General features: G+C 54.4%; 2 protein-coding genes across 2 annotated transcripts in view; both read left to right on the forward strand.

The window, feature by feature from the left end:
- Positions 1 to 1,649: 1,649 nt before the first annotated feature.
- LOC310644359 (uncharacterized protein) lies at positions 1,650 to 17,908 on the forward strand (the record flags this gene model as incomplete). Its single annotated transcript, XM_083369250.1, has 20 exons — positions 1,650 to 2,050; positions 4,136 to 4,298; positions 4,387 to 4,536; positions 5,182 to 5,342; positions 5,685 to 5,861; positions 6,395 to 6,536; positions 6,864 to 7,051; positions 7,413 to 7,554; positions 7,883 to 8,049; positions 8,610 to 8,817; positions 11,209 to 11,336; positions 13,619 to 13,927; positions 14,458 to 14,620; positions 14,807 to 14,956; positions 15,064 to 15,224; positions 15,401 to 15,577; positions 15,981 to 16,122; positions 16,812 to 16,999; positions 17,100 to 17,241; positions 17,727 to 17,908. The coding sequence occupies exons 1-20, from the start codon at positions 1,871 to 1,873 to the stop codon at positions 17,906 to 17,908; spliced, it is 3,420 nt and encodes a 1,139-aa protein (XP_083225376.1). The 5' UTR covers positions 1,650 to 1,870.
- Positions 17,909 to 20,138: 2,230 nt separating this feature from the next.
- LOC310644360 (uncharacterized protein) overlaps positions 20,139 to 21,030 on the forward strand; it is a gene marked incomplete at both ends in the record, with an annotated part of 56,302 nt that continues 55,410 nt past the window's right edge. The window contains 2 exons of the mRNA XM_083369251.1: positions 20,139 to 20,318; positions 20,855 to 21,017. Of these exons, the coding sequence (XP_083225377.1) occupies positions 20,139 to 20,318; positions 20,855 to 21,017 (343 nt within the window). The remainder of the gene's footprint in view (positions 20,319 to 20,854; positions 21,018 to 21,030) is intronic.

Below are 21,030 nucleotides of genomic sequence, written 5' to 3' on the forward strand. Positions count from 1 at the left end.
GGTGCTCCGTCTTCAGGCCTGATGGAGAACTGCGGAGGGGAAGAGAACGAGGCAATTAGCGGTGCTAATTGCCTTGGGATAGGCGAGCCGTGATTGGTGGGGCAGCTTTGCCAAGGCTTCTCTGGGCCCTTTCCCTCCTCTGGGCGGGGGACCTTTATCAGCTTTGGCTCCCTACCTGGGGTCAAATTCCACTGGGACTTACTTGTTTTTGATGAAGATGCATTTCCACTGTTAGCACGAGGATATGATTTTAAACAAAAAAAAACATCCATTTCTTACTAGAAAAACCTCTAAAAATTTGCCTTTGCAGACTTCCTTCCAACGGTGCATGAGCTTTGCCCTTTGGTCTCTGAGCGACTGGCTGTTTGAGGGAGATCAGGCTTAAAATGCACTGGGAATGATTAAAAATCACACATTTACACTTAGGAGCAATATACACAACTGGCAAGATGAATATTGTCTCACACCCGGCACTAAACAAAGACTTTGGGTCACTGAAGGCAAAGGAAGATGGCACAACTTTGTGTGCCACAAGAGTCCCCAGGTAATTGCCCTGCCCCACCCCATTTTTGCCAGGTGTGTAAGAACTGTTGTTCCCTGTTGGCTAAAGACTTTCCTGAAAATACTTAAAGATGCAAATGTAGTCACGAGGAAGATGCCCACATGTAGCATTTCCTTTGTCCACCTTCGGCCAGGCCTGGCCTTGTCCTGCCTGGCCTGTAGTGGGGTGGCTGTCTTCCCCGTTAATTTCTTCTCTGGAGTCAACATGGTACACCTGATGGGTTGCAACCTGCCATGCCCACGGCATTCTGTGGGGACCAGTCCTTGGAAGGGATCCGGTCAGAGGGGGTTCCCCGGAAGGGCCGCCACGTCCGACTGGGAGGCTCCGGCTGCTTCAGTCCCTGGGAGCATCTTGCTGTCATAGGAGAGGCTAAAGGACAAGTCCTGCTTCAGCCTCGCCCCGCTTCTGGCCCCACCGATGGGGTGCCCTGAGAGAGCCGCAGGGCCTTTGTCCTCTCGTGCACGGTACGGTTTCACTCTTGGCTGCATATGACCTTCCTGGCCTGCAGAGTGCCCGATGGCAAAGCCCAAATGCCAGTCAGAGGCCCCACCAGATGCCAGTCCTGAGAGCAGCAGCCCATTTGGTCATCAAGAGGAGTCTCTGGGCTCCTGATCCCCAAGTCAAGGCCTGGAAGCAGCTGTGCCAGCTAAATTCGGACAGATGCAGATTTTCCCACCAGGCTGGGCACAACTGTTCTCATAAACCTGACTCGCCCAGAGATACGTTTAAGATGGGTGGCCTTATAAAACTTTTAAACCAATCAAGCAATATCGAGCGACCCCTGGCAGAGCCTGAAAGGCTGGAATCTTGCATTGGCGGGACTGGCACTGCCTGAAGGGGCTGCCAGTCCCCATCCCCAGGCCTGCCACTGCCTCCCTTCCTCCAGGTCTCTGAGCGCAGCTGCTGAGGCTTCCGGGCTGCCCTTGCCTGAGCTGGGAGGCGATGGCTCCCCAGTCTTCTAGCAGTCTCGGTGGCCCTCTGAGCACCTGGAGTGGAGTGGCAGAGGGAGGCCTCCAATGCCAGGACCGGCCCTGGGCAGGAATGCAGCCATGCCCATGGGGACTAGGGGAAAAACAAAAGCGAGGAGATAAGCCGTGGCATAAACACTCTGCAGAGATATGATCCATGAGCCTAGGCCATATGATTGTTTTTTAAATAACAACACTGTTATTTCTGATTTGGCAGCCGTGTCTGCGATTAAGCATTTGATATATTTACCTAGTGCTCTTACGTAACTCAGAAGCGGTGCCAAACCCAGCCACAGTTAAATGTCCACAACCCCACTGAACCTGTGCAAAGGCTGACACCATGGAGCTGGCAAGCGCAGTCTCCCTCTTCTTGGTCGCTTATCTCTCCTACCTCGCCTTGCTGTTCGTCCAGAGGAAGTCCTCTGCCAGGGGACGGCTGCCTCCTGGGCCCACTCCTCTGCCTCTGATTGGGAACTTCCTGCAAATCAAGGGATTCAAAACCTTGCCGTCCCTCCTCAAGGTAAGTCCTCCTCTCTTGCCCAGGAGATGTTCTGCCCTCGTCCACTTCCACCTTGCCCCGGTCTCTGCTGGGTCTCTCCCGCCAGCGCCCTGGGTCTTCTGCAGATCCCCCAGCGGGTGAACAATCTCCCATGTTCCCAACCTTCTCCTTCTGCCACACCTCCTTCCTCCCTCAGGACAGTAGGCCGAATCTTCTTTCGGGATCCAGTCTGGCTCCGTCTCCTTTCCTTTTTTCTTTCTCTTTCGGCTCCCGTTTATTCATTCACACCTACATGAAGCCTGGAAAAGGTTTTCCCCCTTGGCCGAATCATCTTCTGATCAAGCAGATCAAGTGTCTTCTGAGGAGCCACACGATCCAAGATTAGAGAACACTTTTCTAGGCTAAAGCGGTTCTTGAGAAGCCTGATGGGGCTGGGAAGAGGGTTTGCTTACCTTGGGGAACGTTGTCAAGATGGTTCGGCTGGCAGAGGGAAGCCTGTCCAGCACCCCCCAAAAGGATAACACACAGCCTTGACATGGAGGTTGCTTTTTGGGGAGCAATTCTATAACCCAGAGTAGCCACCACCCATTTTTAATCCGTCTAGTGTCTGGGATATTAATGATGAAACATCAGGAAATGCAAATATCTCTTTTCCTACACAACTGAAGGATACAGGCGCTGCCATCGTTGTCAAAAGACCCCCCAGGGCGGTGTCCTACTTTGGGAGGGGGCTGGGGTCTCTTCTGCCTTGGTGAGACTTCGGGGCATTATGCAATTTGTCTGTGGACTAAACGGACATGGTTTTGCCAGTGTGGTATGCTACACGATGAATAAAGGAATATTTATTTAAAACAATCAATATTTATGTTCCAAGAACTGGATTCTCAAGGCAACTGGTGATTCATGAGGCAATTCTTCTGGGCTTAAGATTGTACCTCACAGCAACTTCAGCGGCTGTGCTGCAAAAGTTCTGTGTCAGTCGCAAGGCGATTGAGCCACCGAGGGGCTCTGCCTCTCTCTAGGAAACAGTCCTGCGAGCTGAATGACTCTCGGCTCAGCGAAGTGCCCCCCCCGGCGACTCTGCTTCAAATGGCGGCAGAGGCTGGTTTCCACCACAAAGAACCTCTGATTGCGTTCAAAGAATTTCTAGTAATCCAGTGACGAGAATCCTGTTGGTTGTGTGCAACTTGTTGAGGAAGGAAGAACTTGGAAGCAAAGTTCAAGGGAGTTTGGATGGAGCCCACACCCCCCCCCGGTTTCCACCCTCTGGCAAGGGCACCCCTGGGTCTCCTCACAAAGGCATGGAGGGGCTGCCTTCTCCTCCCTCCGCCCTGCAGCCCCGGGAACCTGCTCGGTTCCCCATCTGAGTTTGTCCTCAGGCTGACCTGGCTTCGCTTTTCATGGTTACCCGGTTCCCGAATGTGAGATGCAGCTACCCACTAAGGCAGGCGGGTGATCCCTCTGTGGAGAGAGGAATCCTGCAGGGCGGGGCAGAGGGTGGATGCCTCCTGGGGGCCGCTTCTGCCCCCCCCCCCCAGGGAAGGGTTTCGGCTGTGGCGGCTGCTCCCTTGCCCTCGGAGGTAGCTGCCTGGAGGATGCGGCGGCCCAGCTTCACCTGAAGCAGAACGATGGCCTTTCCGAGATTTTTATTCCACGGGGCCATCTGGCGCTGGCGCACCAGTATTGGAGCACAGGCAGTCCTGACTTGCAACAGTTCATTTAGTGACCATCCAAAGTTACAACGGCACTGAAAAATGTGACTTAGGACTGTTTTTCCCACTTACGACCGTTGCAGCATCCCAGGGTCAGGTATCAAAATTCAGACGCTTGGCAACTGGCTCACAGTTATGACGGTCGCAGCATCCCGAGGGAGCACGTGATCCCCTTTTGCGACCTTCTGACAAGCAAAGTCAAGGGGGAAGCCAGATTCACGTAACAACCGGGTTACTTGCTTATCAACTGCAATGATTTTCGTAACAGCAGAGGCAAGAAAGGTCGTGAAATGAGGCAAAACTCGCTGAACGACTGTCTCGCTTAAGAGCACAAATTTTGGGCTCAATTGTGGTAGCAAGTCGGAGACTAGCCGTGTTTCCTCTCCCTGTGCAGCTACGGGAAAAATACGGCCCCGTCTTCACGGTCTACTTTGGGAACCGCCCGATTGTGGTGCTGTCCGGCTACGAAGCAGTGAAGGAGGCCCTGATTGACAAGGCGGAAGAGTTTTCCGGGAGGAAAACCAACCCCACCCTGCAGAGGACCTTCCAAGGATATGGTGAGGGCTCCAGGCTGGGAAGGCGGGAGCCGGTCAGGCCGGCCCCTCTTTCCTGGCCACGGGGCCCATCGCTCTCTTTTGCCCTCAGGGGTGGTCTTCTCTGAGGGGGAGCGCTGGAAGCAGCTGCGCCGGTTCTCCCTGACCATCCTGAGGAATTTTGGGATGGGGAAGAAATCCATCGAGGAGCGGATTCAAGAGGAGTCCCAGTTCCTACTGGAGGAACTGCAGAAGACCCAAGGTGAGGCTGGGCAGGGGGAGGGGGAGGGGAATCGCTTGAAAGGCTTTTGAACTGACTGGCCAACCAGACAACCACTGTAGGAATGCTGAGTGTGGACGTGAAGATGTCTAGGACATAGAGCTCTAGGGCTGGAAGGGACCTCAGAGGTCTTCTAGTCCCACCCCTTGCTCAAGCCAGGAGACCCTGAGTAGAGGGTTAGACTAGAAGACCTCTAGTCCAGGAGACGCTTGGGCTGGAAAAGAGCATCGCAGGATGTCTTCCTCTTTGCTGACCCAAGGAACGGAACGGAACAGAACAGGGATCCCTTCCTCTCGACATGAATAGATACTGGAATGGGACAACAATTCAATTTAGTTATTTAAAATAATTTTAAAAATTATTTTACTTTTTGTCCCTCTTTTGACATGATTCTATTCCACCATTTCTTCGACAGTAGGGTAGCGCTTGTTCCGTGACTAACTGTCCTCGCAGGGCGAGTTGGCTGTGGCCAGCTGGGTGCGATGAGTTGCCCTAGAGTGTCTGTACGGGGGGGGGAGAGGAACCTCCCTCTGCGCCCCCAGGACAAATCAGGAGAAAATTGTTTACCTTTTTGGTCCTGAGCGGCTCCTGCCACATGTTGATCCTCTCTTTCTGCCCCCGCACCAGAGAAGCCCTTCAGCCCCATCTTCGTCCTCAGCTGCGCCGTGTCCAACATCATTTGCTCCATCGTCTTCGGCAATCGCTTTGACTACAAAGACAAAGATTTTCTGGCCCTTATGAAGATGATGAACGACAGCTTTCGGCTGATGAGCAACAGCTGGTCTCAGGTAGCCCCACACAGCCCCTCGCCTCCCTTCAGCGAAACGGAAGGATCGGGGATTGCTGCTCCCTGGACAAACTGGCACCATGCCAACAAGTGGGGCAGTGCCAGGGCTTGGCAGGGTGCCAGGGCTTCTCCAAGGCCCAAGCTGGGCAGCCAGGAGGCAGGAAAGGAGCCTTGGAAGAAAAATCTCCAAGATTATTTCGGTTCCTCTCATGTCAGCTGTATTCTGCAAATATATCTGCTGATTTATTCTTGAAATGCTGCATTGATTGATTGATCTCATTGTCTGACTAGGCTGGAATGAGCTCTTTTCCAACAGATCCTTTTCCCCACTGATTTCCTGCAGTTCTACGATATCTACGCCAACCTCTTGAAGTACTTTCCAGGGCCACATACTGAGATCTATGACATCCTGGAAGACATGAGGCTCTTCATTGCCAGGAGGGTGAAGAAGAACAAGGAGAGCCTGGACCCCAACTCCCCCCGGGATTACATTGACTGCTTTCTCATCCAGATGGAGAAGGTGGGATGCAGGCAGGCAGCCACGGGTGAATTCCCCAGCTCCGAGGCTTTGCCCCTGGGCAAAAGGTGGTCCACGGGTACATGCTGTCCCTTTCTAAGCAAAGGGCCGGGAAGGTTGGGGGACTTGAGCTCCTCAGCCAGATCTCGCAAAAAGAACCTCCAGGTCTAGTCAAAGGGAAAGTGAGGGGACGTGTTCCGTGTCGTCGGTCCCACCAACCCCCAGGGCACAGTCCTCCAGCCGCCCTTTCTCCCTCACGCCGAGGGCAACCTTGGGATGCCCAGCGTTTGCAGCTCCTTTCCTGCAGAGGGCACTGGGGCACTGGCAGAGATGGGTCTGGAGGCAGCTGAAGCTGGAAAGGGACGGGCACTGGAGGGAGCGGGTCTGGTGGGAATCCCCTTGGCCAGTCCGGCCCCTTTCTAGGACGAAGGGGCGCTTAGTCAGCCTCCAAGCAGGGAAACTCCCCAGCCCAGCTGGAGAGCCTCATTCGAGGCCCCCCAAGGTTCTCCTTCATTTCGCTTCCGCTTCATCTTCAGGAGAAGGGCAACCCTGACAGCGAATTCAACCTGAAGAACCTGGAGATGACCACCCTGAACCTGTTCTTTGCCGGGACGGAGACGGTCAGCTCCACCCTGAGATACGGATTCTTGTTGCTGATGAAGTACCCCGAAGTGCAAGGTATTTGGGGGGGGGTGGATTCGGCCCCACTGCAGCATTTCTCTCTAGCTAGGAAGCTGCCCCTCCGAGAGCCACAGGGATGGCTAGGCCAGGGAGAAGTTGCTGTGAGCTGCACAAAGGCCTGGACGTCAGCCTAAGAGCCACCCATTAGGAGCTTCCCCTGCCATGGGGCGAGGGGGGTGGGGGATGCCAGCCCCATGGCCCCCGAGAACAGCCTCCTCAGCAGGGGAGACCCTCCAGCCTGGCTCTTTAGTCCCCCAGCAGCTGATCCAGGTGCATCAGAGAGGGTGCAATTGAAGCAACTGAGTTAAGACCACCTTTTGACAGCAAAGATGCATGAAGAAATAGACCGTGTGATTGGCCAGAACCGAATTCCCAACATTGAAGACCGTAGCCACATGCCCTACGTGGATGCGGTCATCCACGAAGTGCAGCGCTTCAGCGACCTCATCCCCATGAACGTGGCCCACGCAGTCACCCGTGACACGGAATTCAGAGGCTACCTCATCCCGAAGGTTACACTTTTGGGGGTGGGAATGGGGCAAGCGGGCATGGGGGGGAGGCAGCGTGTCCCCACCCAGCAGGATCAGGTGGAGAGCTTCCGGACCGAGGAGGGCTGGCCAGCACGCAGGAGCCCTGAGTGGAGAGTGCCCACCTCGAGGGGGTAGAGTTTGCTAACTTCCCAAAGCCAGTGCCTCCTCTCCCCCCATCCAGCTGACCGTGTGCGATGGGAGTCCCAAAGGACAAGCCAGACAGAAGGGTAGGAAAGCCCAGACTCGGCACCAGTCAAAACCAGCCCCGGTCTGACCATCTCTTGCCCCAAATCACCACCTGCCCTGAATCTTTGCCCCTCTGAGCCGGCCTCCTCTTCCTCAGGGCACAGAAGTCTTTCCCCTGCTCAGCACCGTCCTGAATGATGGCACCAAGTTTAAAAGCCCCAAAGGGTTCCACCCCGAGAACTTCCTGGATGAGAACGGGCGCCTGAAGAGGAATGATGCCTTCGTACCCTTCTCCGCAGGTACAGCCACATCCAGCCCCCCTTCTGCCCCCCTCTTCTGGGCCAGGCAGCTGTCCCTGGTTTTCCTCCTCTTTCGCCCTGCTTTTCCGGCTCCCATGCCAAGCTGGCACTGGGGGCTGCCTCGGCACTTCTTGCGCATGCTGGACACACCTTTGCTCCCACTGGCAACCCAGGACCCCTGGCGAGAGGCGGGCAGTGGCCCCCTAGGCAGCTGCCCTGCCTTTTCCAGAGAGTGGTAAGCGGCTCCTGACTGTCCAGCTTCAGGCCAGGAGACAGCTTGGACCTACCCGGAGGATCTAAGCCTGCTTCTCTCGCCCTCTCCTCGCAGGGAAGCGCCTCTGCCTGGGGGAAGCCCTGGCCCGGATGGAGCTCTTCCTCTTCTTCACCACCATCCTGCAGAGGTTCCGGCTGAAGCCTGTGGGGGACCCCAAGGACATCGACCTGACGCCCCAAGAGTTCGGCTTTGCCACCATCCCGCCCCTGTACGAGCTCTCGGTCGTCCCCCGCTGAGAGGTGGGAGCCAAGCGGGCTTTTGCACCAGCTGGACTTTTTGGGGGGGCTGTGTGGTCTTCTTCTCTGCGACCCACCCGGGGCCGAGAACTCTGAGGGGCTGGGAAAAGGTTCCTCTTCCAGGTGTTTGCCTTGACAATATAAAGCTTCGCAGGGAACTGGTACAGCCTTGGTTTGTTCTAAGCCGGGGGGGAGGAGGGGGGGTCAGGTTTGGTTTCCTGGATGTTATTGTACCCCAGCATAATCACCGGGGCAAATCTAGGTGGTTGACATGGTATTGCTTCAAGACAGCAAAGCTGTAAAAGTAAGAGAGCGCAAAAGCCAGAGAAACTGTGATCTGTTCAGCTCGTTGCGTGAAAAGCCAAGAGACGCCCTCGGCCCCCAGCCTGTCCTGGGCCAGATGGCCCCCACCGTGGAACTCAGGAAGTCCACTTACAGGGGGCATGGGTGCCGCTTCCTGTTGCTCAGCCCATGAGCTTTGGGGGTATGTGTGGAAGGGGCTGGCCAAAAGACCAGGGACCCTTCACCCCTGTTTCTTGGGCCAGTGGAACAGCTGGCCTGCATTGCCCCGGCCTCCTCTGGCTGCCAGGCAGCACCGGTGTGCACTGAGCTACGGTCAGCTACTCAGGCCAGTCTCTGGGCCAATACCAGAACACGAGGATCCAGCCAAATGGGCCGAGCTTCAGCAGGATCTGAAGCAGCTGCTGGCGGGTTGCAGCCAAAGTCAGTCGAAGGGAAGCAGTTCGCACAGAAGTGAGGGAAGCCCCAAAGCAACAACACCTTTACCAGCCCTTGACTCCCAGGCTGCATTCACACAAGGTGCATAATTTAGTTGCCCCCCAGTGCATTCAACCATCACCTCACCTGCATTCACGTGGTATGCCAAGAGCCCCAAACCCTAACTGTGGATGATGCTAAGTAAAACTGGGCAACTGCAGCTATGGAACCTGATCTGAATTAGTTGTGTGAACGCAGCCAGGAAGGAGAAGAGGAAGGAAAAGAAATAACAATAACATGCTGGTCTATGGCCATAACTTAAATTGGGAGGAGGGGGGAGTCCGCCATGCAGAGGGCTGAAAGGATAGCAGGGCAAGAGAGTGAAGGGGCCACAGGCCAAAGGGCTCCCCTTGCAAAGCAGCTTTTCTGGGACCAGGATCATCATTAGGATTAAAGCTTTTTCTCTCCTCCCCCCTCCCCCCCACCCCGCCGCCCGTGTCCCCAGACACCATCCAGACTCTGATCCAGACTCAGCTGCCCTTCACTTTTCAGAAAACTGCTCCACTGAGAGTTTTTGTGTGCCCAGTTTTGCATTTGGACATATTCTGACTTAAGACGTTTCCTGGGTCAGCCATTGCTTCGCAGTCCCCTGAATTCCACTGCATTAGAACAGCCTGGGCTTTTGGGGAGGGGGCTGGGAGCTGGGAGCTGCACATGCAGCACGGGCAGATTGAGCAAAGATGGGCCTTCAACACCTCTTGAGATAAGTCATGATATCAAGGCAAAAGACGCGGCCGCCTGCCCGGGATCTCTTCACGGTCCTCACAGCCAGCTGAAGCCCAGTTTTCAACTCCTGTGCAAGCCTAAGCATCACCCTGAGGCCAGGCAGCCCCAGGGTATTACAAGCCTCTGAAGCTATAATTGCTCTCCTCCTAGAGCCACAGGGCTCTACAAACAGAAACACAACCGCAACTAAAGCAGCAAGGGGGAAAAAAAACCTGTCCAATGCCCGGACATGTTGCCATCTTTTGCTTCACCTGCTGAGTATCTATCAGAAGGAACCATCAGCCAGAGGAATGTTGGTTGCCCAGCATAAACATTTCAAAGCACTCGACTGGCACCTGTTTGGGATATCCAATTGCATCAGGTGTCAACATGTTGTTCAAAGCTCTGGCTTGGAGCAAAGATACAGAAGGATCTGGACAGACTCGAACACTGGGCACTATCTAACAAAATGAAATTCAATGGTGAAAAAAGTAAGGTTCTACATTTAGGCAGGAAAAATCAAATGCATAGGTATAGTATAGGTGGTACCTTGCTCAATAGTAGTAACAGTGTGCTGCAGCTGCCAAAAAAGCCAACACAGTGCTAGGCTGCATTAACAGAGGGATAGAATCAAGATCAAGTGAAGTACTAATACCACTTTACAATGCTTTGGTAAGGCCACACCTGGAATACTGCATCCAGTTTTGGTCACCACGATGTAAAAAAGATGTCAAGACTCTAGAAAGGGTACAGAGAAGAGCAACCAAGATGATTAGGGGGCTGGAGGCTAAAACATATAGGGAACGGTTGCTGGAATTGGGTATGTGTAGTTTAATGAAGAGAAGGGTGAGGGGTGACGATAGCAGTGTTCCAATATCTCAGGGGCTGCCACAAAGAAGAGGGAGTCAAGCTATTCTCCAAAGCACCTGAAGGCAGGACAAGAAGCAACGGATGGAAACTGATCAATGAGAGAAGCAACCTAGAACTAAGGAGAAACTTCCTGACAATTAGAACAATTAACCAGTGGAACAACCTGCCTCCAGAGGTGGTGAATTTTTATTTTTTTATTTTTTTATTTGCTCCAACACTGGAGGTTTTTAAGAAGAGACTGGACAGCCATTTGCCTGAAATGCTGTAGGGTTTCCTGCCTGAGCAGGGGGTTGGAGTAGATGACCTCCAAGGTCCCTTCCAACTTTATATTATTATTATTATTATTATTATTATTATTATTATTATTATTATTATTATTATTATTATTATTATTATTATTATTATTATTGTTCAGGAACGGTATGATGGGGCAGGGGCACGAACCCTGACCTGGACGGAACACTTCTGAATGCTTTTTTCACCCACTTTCCATGCTTGGGGCACGTTTGCAATTGGAGAGTGGCTATTTTAAAGATAGTCTTGTTTCTTCTCTGTCATCTTGGCTGTGACCTGCTGAGCCCCCCCCCATGCCACCAGCTCCTCCGTGCCTTTTAGGCAGCCTCAGGGTCCTCCTTGTGAGCAGCCACACCTAGCTTGGCAAAGCATGTCCTGCGAAGGGAGAGCGGTTTACATAACCCGTTCTCTGCTTAAGCCTCTTTCCCAACTCACAAAGGGAGCTCCCGGGAAGGGCTCGAGTTTCTTGGGCCTCTCACGGTTTCTCATGGGGCTCAGCCTTCCTCGCTCAGCCCTTTGTTTGCCAGGGCTTCTCTGCACGCCTGCCAGCTTCCTTGGGCTTGGCTGCTCGGCTTGGTTTCCGAGGAACCATGACAGAAATGAGCATCGTGTTTACAGGAGACATTGTGAGTGTTGCGTAACCCCTTTCACAGGTGGAATTTTACCGGGCAGCGCAAGAGCACATGCAGAAGCCAAGGCTTGGGCAAGGCAGGCAGCAGAACCCGATGTTTAACATTGCTTTGGGGTGGATATAAGGGAGGGGAGGGAATTTCAGGCCTTACTTGCTTTCTGGCAGGAATGAATTGCTAGCAGGGAAAAGGGGAGATTTGCTGCTCAGCAGGAAGGGGGCCAGCTGGCTTCCTTCAGAAAGAGCGGGGCAGATGTCTGAAACTGTCCCTTCTGGGACCACACATGGTCCACGTCCACCAGAGCTGGAACGTGAAGGCAGCCCAGGAGCCCCAGTCCCTGGGGGCAGGGCAGTCGTGCCCCTGCCAGTGGAGAGACGCGCCGGAGCATCCCCGCTGGTCAGACCGCGTTCCACGGCGAATGCGCCACGCTCCACTGGAGCCAGGCTGTGCTGGGAGCAGAAAGGGACGGCGGGAGGCTTTCCCAGCCCACAGATGGAGGACAGGGCGACGCTCCCCAAGAGCTCAGAACAGGCAGGCAGCCTCTTCCTCTGAGGCCCCGTCGAGCAACGGTGGGAGACGGGCCCTTTGCACTGCTGAGCCCCTCGGCTGAGCCCCCACCTGAGCCCCGGGAAGGCCGTGATCAGAACCTTTACTTTGTTTAAACTCAGACAACTGACCCTGAACTCCGGCCCTCTTGACGCCAGCCAGATTGCGCCTGCTGCCTTCCAAGCCCCCAGCAAAAGATGACCTCAGAGTTTGATCCTCTGGGTCTTTCAGTGGAAAAATGATAAGGGACGTGTTGCAAGAAAAGAGAAAAAACACAGAAACTGACACTGTCCTCTTCACGGGATTTGCAAAGTGGAGGGGTTTTTTTTTTGTTTAGAAAAACCTCCCCCCCTTCCTGCTCAAAGGTGCCTGTGCAAAGTTCAGAGGATTGTTATTTGATGAGTCAAGCCATCTCCTCAATGGAGGATCCACGTTGGAAACTTTCCCGGAGGAGTCCTGAAGCCCAGAGACATCTTGGCTAGTCTTGAGCACCCCCCAGCTCCCCCCTCACCCCATCTGGGTTCCCAAGGGATTGTGCCACACGTGGGCAGAGGGGAAGCCACGGAGGAGAGGGCGGGACTATTGTCTTGCAGCAAGTTATATAATATCAGCCGAGAGGTAATTCAATCATCTTTACATAACTGCCGTCTTGCAGTGGCCTCTCCTGCTGACTCTAGGGCCCTTGCGGGACGGCGGTTATGCAACTGAGGATGGAAGGGAGGGAAGTCTGTGGACGTTGCTTCTCCTGACCACAAAGTGCCTCTTGGCACCCTGCTTGTTCATCCTCCTCCACTGAAGAAGGAATGAACACGAGGCCGATGGCGACGCCACCAATGAAGCAATGTGGCGGACGAGCTTTGCGATCATCATGGGAAATCTTTGCCAACCGTGGCCTTGGTGCCAAGCCCAGCATGCCATTGATGCAGCCCAAAGAAAGTGCAAAGTTCCCGGCTCCTTTGGCATCCGGCCTGTTGGACTTCTCTGTGGGGAGAGCGATGGGAGGGAGGCTGATCCTAAGGAGCAAACAAGCGGTTAACTTGTAGGTTAACTTGTAGGGAGAATCTGGGCCACCTCTGAGATCTGGCAAGCCAGTGGAATTTGCAAGAGGACCACCTCACCCCACCCCAATACTGCTCTAGCTGCTAAGAAAGCTGATTGGCCAGGAGGCCACCTCCGCCCCCTTCTCCCCCTGACTTTGATCCTTTTGGGGCAGGCAAATTGAGAAAACCTTTGCGCAAGTGCAGCTTCCCCTCCTTGCCCAGGGGCCTTCTGGGAAACAAAGCCTTACTCAAAGCAAACTGCATACTTTGTAATGCACTCCGTCAAAATTCTGGTAGTCACTGTGGAAATTGTCTGCAATCCTCCTGGTGGCCAAAGGCATCACCTGAGGGAGCCCAGAGCTCAACTAGACCCTTCCAAACTGCTCTCCCTTCTGGAAGTGTCATCGGGCCACCCGTCTGGCCCAAAAATCCCAGCATCCCCTCTTGTTCTACTCTCTTGTAGTTTGGCGAAGGGGGAGGGGCTCTCCTGGGTAGTTTCTCGACTGACTGACCCAAACTCATCAACCTCTGTGCCCGGTCCATTTGGCACATCCAACTCTGGTTGCGGAAATTCTGCCTTCTTGTCAGCGTTGTGGTGGGAGGATGGCAAAGCTCTTCTCGCATTAGGCCAGAAGACCTCCACGAGCCCTTCCTGCCCAGGGAGATGTCCCCCCCCGCCTCCGTCCCTGCCAGGTGCCCGAGAAACGTGGCTTTGAAACCCAATCTTCTTTTCCTGCTCAGCTCCTGGGTTTCAGGGCCGGGAGAGGTAGATATATAGCAGCAGGTCCTGGGGCCACCAGGTGCATTTCCTGCCTGGTCACCATGGAGCTCGCGGGCGCAGTGGGCATCTTCCTGGGCATCTGCTTCTCTTGCTTGCTGCTCATTTCTGCGTGGAAGCGAATGCACAAAGAAGGGAAGCTGCCCCCAGGACCCACCCCGCTGCCCTTCCTTGGCAATATCCTGCAGGTGAAAACCAGCCAGCCCTTCAAGTCCTTCCTGGCGGTGAGTGGCCACCTCTTTGGTGCAAGAAGGAGCAGGGGAAGAAGGCCGGGTGGAGGCGATCAGGCTTGTGGCATGTCTGAGCAGAAGCTCCAGGTTGCCCAGAAAGGGGAATATTAATCTCTGCAAACAAACACCCCAGCTGGTTCCTCAAGTATCTCCAGGGGTCCATGAAAAGGGGAGGAAGAGCTTTTCCGGAGCTTGGTTTGACAGCACCGCAGCCAACCGAGCTCTGGGGCTTGAAGGCGATGCCACCCCATTATTGGCCCTGGAGTGAGCAGGCTCCAGGGATAGGCAGCTCCCAGCCGTGGACATGCCACTAAAGGCTCAACAAGTCTGTTGGAATCCTTCATGGAGAGTAGATCAATCGAAATCCATTTTAGAGCCATCGAAGATATGGGTTTCACCGGACAATCCTGAAAAGAAAACCTTTTCTGCTTCTGGCCTAAATTGGCTGCCATGGCCCTGAGTGGGAGCCAGCAAAGGAGCCTTTCGTGAACTTCTGTCCTGCCCTTCCTTGGTCTTTCCTGCAGCTGAGAGAGAAATACGGCCCTGTATTCACAGTCTATCTGGGCCCTCGGCGGGTGGTGGTTCTCTGTGGACACGACACAGTGAAGGAGGCCCTGGTGGACCAGGCTGAGGAATTCAGCGGCAGAGGGGAAATAGCCAGCATTGAACGGAACTTCAATGGTTTTGGTGAGTAGACCAGATCCAGGGCATCAACTCAAGAGAACCCAGGTTTTCTAGCAGAAGGGGAAGCTGGTGGGAGGTTGAGGGAACATCACGGGGGAATTCTCTCGTCTTGTCCTGGTTCATTGCTTCAGTGCTTTCATGGGACTGAAGATGTTACCTTCAAAGGAAACACAACCCCTTCCTTTCCAGGTGTCGCTTTAGCCAATGGGGAGCGTTGGAAGCAGCTCCGTCGCTTCTCCCTCACCACCTTGAGGAACTTTGGGATGGGCAAGCGGTCCATCGAAGAGAGGATCCAGGAGGAGGCCCAGTACTTGATGGAGGAAATCAGGAAAACCAAAGGTTGGTGATAATCAGATCCAGCAACACCTGGACGGAGTTTGGGCTTCACATATGTCCGGTTCAGAGAAAGCTGCACCCTCAAGTAGCCCTTTGTTTCTGTCTCTCAGGTCAACTCTTCGACCCCACCTTCTTCCTGAGCCGCACGGTCTCCAACGTCATCAGCTCCGTCGTCTTTGGCAGCCGCTTTGACTATGAAGATAAAACCTTCCTCTCCTTGCTGCGACTGATCAACGAAAGTTTTATAGAGATGAGCACCCCTTTGGCACAGGTAGGGGGCAACGCTGGAGCAGACCTTGCTCCCGTGTGTGTGTAGGTCAGAAGGTTCCTCCCAGTGGAGCCTCCCTTGCAGAACTGGGAACGGCCTTCTTCCTGGGACTCTGGAACTAGCCTCAGGTAGCTAGTTTGTCCAACAAACCAGCCCGGTTTCTCTCCTTTTCCTCCCAGCTCTATGATATGTATTCCTGCATCATGCAGTACCTGCCGGGAAGACACAACCGCATTTATTACCTGGTTGAGGAGCTGAAGGACTTCATTGCCGAGAAGATCAAAACCAACCAGGCGACACTTGACCCCAACAACCCTCGGGACTTCATTGATTGCTTCCTCATCCAGATGGAGAAGGTACCGCCAGGAATTTCTCATCAGTAGAGAGAAGTGTGGAAAGACTAGAGAGACTAGAAGGAGGGGCAGAGTGGGAGATAAGTGCAAATTACCACTAGGGCTCATCCCACGAGACAACTCCATAAAGTAGTGGGAAACCGTCTCAGGAGCCGGTTCTTCTTCCTGCAGCACAGACAGTGGGCAGTAGGAAGCCCCCCCACTTTAGATTAGCCTTCCCCAGCCTGTTTCCCTCTGCCCCCCCCAGTACTTTTGGGGAGCCATTGCATTTCAGTTCCAGAATACCCAGCTAGTAAATATGTGAATGGCCTGCAAACCTGGACTTTCCGAATCCATGTTGGTTCTGACGCAGCTCCTCTACTCACCACGCACGCCGTGTTGAGATAAACCATGTCTTCCCTTGAAGGAAAAAGGAAACCTTTCCACTGAATTCAACCTGAAGAATTTGGTCCTCACCACCCTCAACTTGTTCTTTGCTGGCACAGAAACTGTGAGCTCCACCCTGAGATACGGACTCCTTTTCTTGATGAAATACCCAGAAGTGGAAGGTAGGGCGGCCAAAATCTGGAATAGTTTGCATGGACTTGACCAAGGGAAGGCAGCTTCCTCTACACAGACTCCAGGAAGGCCCCCCATCCCCAGGTGGGAATCTCAGTTGTCTGAATGCAGCACTGCCATTCACCCAAACAGGCAGCTTACGGAAGCACGGCCCCTGCAGCCAGCCATTTCATGGATTTAGAGCCTGGTGGGCTCAACGCAACAAATGAGACTTTTTTTTTTACAAAAGGAAGTTAATTAGTCAGTGTCAGGAAAGCTGTTCTGCCTCAGACAAAGAGATGCCTTCCTTCCTCCCAGACCAGGGTCCGCATAAGCTCCGTTGGTCGCCCCCAGCAGGAATACGTCTGTCAGTATAGTGGGAACATGGGTAGAAAAGCGGGGTATTTTTCATCAGGATGGCCCCAATGCAATAAAAGTGCGAAGGGGGAGTGCATCCCTTGGGTGAATCTATTCCCAACTGACTTCTAATGACATTTCTACCTTGGCTGTGAGAATGGGGGCAGTGGGGCTTTGAAAAGAGGGGAAGGGGAGGGAGCTGCTCTGGGCCCCTTCAGTTTCAGAGGCCTGCCCAAGTTTGCCGTTCCTCCTGGCTAAGGGGCCCAAGGCAGTGGCCCCCAGTGGGTTGAGAAGTCTGGACCACTCGTGGGTCCCCAGAAGGATTCCCTTGATGTTTTGGCAGAGAAGGTCCACAAGGAGATTGACCAAGTCATCGGCCCCAATCGCCTCCCTGCCACGGAAGACCGGCTGAAGATGCCCTACACCGATGCTGTGGTCCACGAGATCCAGAGGGTGACGGACATTGTCCCCATGGGAGTGCCCCACACGGTGATCCGGGACACTCAGTTCCGGGGCTACCTCCTGCCGAAGGTGAGGCTCCCCCCAGAGGAAGGGGGTGCGTGCAGTGATGACCTCAGCTCTCCCTGGTGAACGGAGCCCCATTCTGCGTTTGGGGTTTGTGTTTTTGCAGGGCACAGATGTCTTCCCCTTGCTTGGCTCAGCCTTACGGGACCCCAAATATTTCAGTGACCCCGAGAACTTCAATCCTGGACACTTCCTGGATGAGAACGGCCGTTTTAAGAAGAACGAGGCTTTTGTACCATTCTCCTCCGGTAAGGCCTGGGCTTCGCCCTTTCTCACTGCGCTGTCCTCGCATTGGGGCACCTGACCAGGGCAGTGCAAGGGGCAGCACAGGTGAGACCTTCCCTTCCCAAAGAGCTGCTTCATCCATCTGAGTTGCAGTTTTACAGGCAGGGAGGAAGAAACAGCTTCCGCCTCTGATGCCCATCAGGCTCCCTTTGGAACTGCCTCCCCCCCCGGACTTGGAGGGGACAGTATGTGTGGCCTGGCCCCTGGAAGCCCAAGACCTGCTCCAGGCTGGCCCTCTGACCCCTGGCCCGGCCCTCCCACTGGCTCTCTGGGCCAGCAAGATGGGGGGGATGGAGACAGCGCTGACGAGCCCCCTCACTGCCTTCAGCCAAATCCCCCATGGCCAAGACAAGGGGGAAAGGTCTCCCTCCGTGGAGCCCGAGGCTGATTCCTTGTTGCGGAATCTCCGGCCGATGTCCTCCGGCCTGCCTTTTCTTCTCTTTTCCAGGGAAACGCGTCTGCCTGGGAGAAGCCATGGCTCGGATGGAGCTCTTCCTCTACGTCACCACCATGCTGCAGAACTTCTCCCTGAAGTCCCCTCTGCACCCCAAGGACATTGATGTCTCCCCCAAAATGAGCGGCTTTGGGAACATCCCCCCCACCTACCAGCTGAGCATGCTGCCCCGCTGATCCCGGGCATCTGCCTGCTTCTCTCCAGCTCCCTCTCCAAGCCCAACAGCCACCTCACCCGGGGAGCCATTTCCATCCAGCACGGCTCTTGTCCTGGGCGCCTCCCTGCCTCCTGCTGGGCTGCTTGAACCGGATCCCTAGCTCTGGGATCTGCTGGGTCAGATGGATCCCTCCCTCCCCCGTTCTTTTCTTGGTCCCAATAAGGGGGCACGAGGAGGGCGTCTGTGGAGGAACCGAGGGCACCCCAGTTCTGCCTGGGGAAACAGGGTTCATCTCAGTCAGCTAGCATCCTGTTCTATCCCAGCCTCCCTGACCAGCCGCTTGGCCCTCCAGCTGGGAGGCCCAGCCTTTGCTCTTCTCTCTGTCCAGCTGGTGCCTGGTCAGGGCTGCTGCACCCACACCCCACCTAAGACCTTCTCCCAACCTGCAGGGTGACTGGATGGGACATAGATTCGGAGCGGAGCACGATAAGTTCAGTTGCTGGAGAGTGAAGTCAGACCAGTCTGGAAGTATTAAAAAATGTCACAAAAGTTACGTATTTCTTCTGTCTCTGTTTGGCTCTTTAGTTGGAGGTTTCCTCTTGTGTTTCAGCCTCCCAAAGCCCCTTCGTGGCCTAAAGAGAGAGTCTGCAAGCCCCCAGATGCTTCTTTACATTTATGCACAGGGGTGATTCCGGAGAGGGACCCCTAGTCGTCTTCCCACAAGCATTTTACCCAGTTTAGAAATCTCTCTGACTTAGTGAAATAAAACATCTCTTTAGAGAAACAAACAAACAACAAAAAACCACCTGCATTTTAATCACAAGATTGAAAGGTATTGGAGGAGTGTGTGAAATTGTGGAAACAGAGACTGCTGCAGCCAATCTTCCAAAGGGGAATTTATTTCAAAAATCCTGTTTTAGTTTCCTATGAGTATTATTTTTACTGTAAATATTGTGAAGACAGAGCATAGATTAAATGTTACCGGGGATTAGGACATATATGTGGTGTATACACATAGGGCTTCGATAGGCATAGCCCAGTGCCTCTGCTTGGGTCAGCATCAGCCCAGGAGGGCAATTCCCACAGGGAAACTATAAGGGGTCCTCTTGGACCCCTTGAAACGCAGCGAAGCCACAGAGGAATCAACAGAACATCTGGTGACCAGCAGAAGCCTCTACTTAGGACTGGCTTAGCTGGACCAGCCCTTCTTCCTTTGCTCGGAAGCCCCTCCTCCCTTGTCGCACGTGCCGTGGGGGCCGTCCTGACATTTATTTCTATAGCGTTGGGGTGTGAGAGAGACAAACCTTATGGCAGCAGGTGCAAAGAATTGCCTGCTCAGGCCTTTGGCCGGTGCAGCGATTGGGGGGTGGGTGGGAAGGAACTGCAGAAACCTTCGGATCTGCTCCAACCAATTCCGGCCTGGGAGAATCCCCCAGGAGCAGCCATGTGCTCGAGGAGCTCCAGAGGGGATTCCAGAGAAGATGGCATTTTGCTGTTGCCTCGTCACCTGCACACATCACTTGGGGAGGGAAGAGGGGCAGAATGGGGCATGCGCATTGCCCGCCCATCACTGGGCCATCTCTTGGTTCCTTTCCTTCCCCTCCTTCCAAGCATGTGGGAGTGAAACCCCGACTCCGTTGCCCACAGCTCTTAGTAAGCCCCCCCCAAGCCATAGTGATGCTCCGCCCTGAACTGCTGGGCTCCCAGTTCTCTGCCACATTTTAAAGGGTCCTCCCACCAGACGGACCTCCTTGCACATTACTGCAGGCAGGAGCAGGCAGAGACTCTGAAGCTGCCCTCCTAGAGGTGTCAGGGACCCATCCTTGCAGCTCCAAGATGTCCTTCCTTGCCTGCAAACTTGAGAGGTTCTGGGGGCCTCTGGTACAAGTCGTCCTCCAACCCTTTGTGGTCAGCAAGGAGGGCGAGATGCCACCACCTGCTCCTCTTTTGCTGCTCTTCAGCATCAATCACACCCAGCTCCCAGCTCCCAGCTCCCTGGCTGGGCTGTGCAGATGGTGGACATGGAAGTCCATCTGGGCTGTGCAGATGGTGGACATAGCAGACTTGGACCACGGAATGCGCAGAATGCAGAAATGCTGCCTGACTTGGAAGGGACCTGGCCTGTTTCACAACCTGGATGATGAGGTGGGCGTTGCGTTTCTTTCCGGATCCTATATTAGGTCCCTGGAGAGCCAGGCTGACACTCTCTCCACAGCAGCACCTGGCGAGTGCTGGAGCTGCCCGTCCCCATGGATCTCCTGGGAGCAGCGACCCTCTTCCTGGCCATCTCCCTGGCCGGCCTCCTGCTCCTCTCCTCTTGGCAGCAAATGCGCCGAAGGGGCAAGATGCCCCCTGGACCCACGCCCCTCCCCCTGATTGGGAACCTGCTCTGGATAGACCGAAACAACCTGCCCAATTCACTCATCAAGGTAAGCCCCCCCTGGTTTGCCCAGCAGGCAGGTATTCTCCAGGGAGAGCAGCCCAGCTTCAGAAAGAGGGAGAGATAGTAGTCCAGGAAGAGAAGACCCTGTATATTTTAAAGCTTAATTTTAATAAAAATAAACCTTCCATAATTGCTACACCCCTTGTGTTTCTTTTTCTGTTGGATTCCTTTTCAGGAACCAGGCAGGCAGGAAATTGGGAGCAGAATTTGGGGCAACAGGACAGTGTAAAAAGAGCTCCTGAGGCGGAGGGGACTCTTAGCCACGAACGATAACCTCAAGATGGAGTGGGTCAGCAGCCCCCCTCCCCAGCATCTGAGGGTCCCTGGGGTGGACCCCCTGTGGTTGAATAAACGTAACCTGTGGTAGGGGCCCCACCCCATGGATTTCCCCACCAAGACCCTCTCTGCCCAGCAGCTTCTGCCCAGGGTCACAGCTGGTCAGCTGGGGGAGGATGCTCGTGAGGACCAATTGAGTTCTGCCGGCCACTTCTCTGCTCTTCTCTTTCCCTGTTTCTCTGGCAGCTGAGCGAAAAGTACGGGACGGTCCTCACGATCCAGCTGGGCCCCCGGCGCATCGTGGTGCTATGTGGCTACGAGGCCATTAAGGAGGCCCTGGTGGACCAGGGAGATGAGTTCCCGGACCGGGGGCAGCAGGCCACTTTTGACTGGATCTTCCAAGATCATGGTACAGTCCAGGC

Source organism: Vipera ursinii (genome assembly GCF_947247035.1).
Source record: "Vipera ursinii genome assembly, chromosome: 9".
Classification (NCBI taxonomy): Eukaryota; Metazoa; Chordata; class Lepidosauria; order Squamata; family Viperidae; genus Vipera; species Vipera ursinii.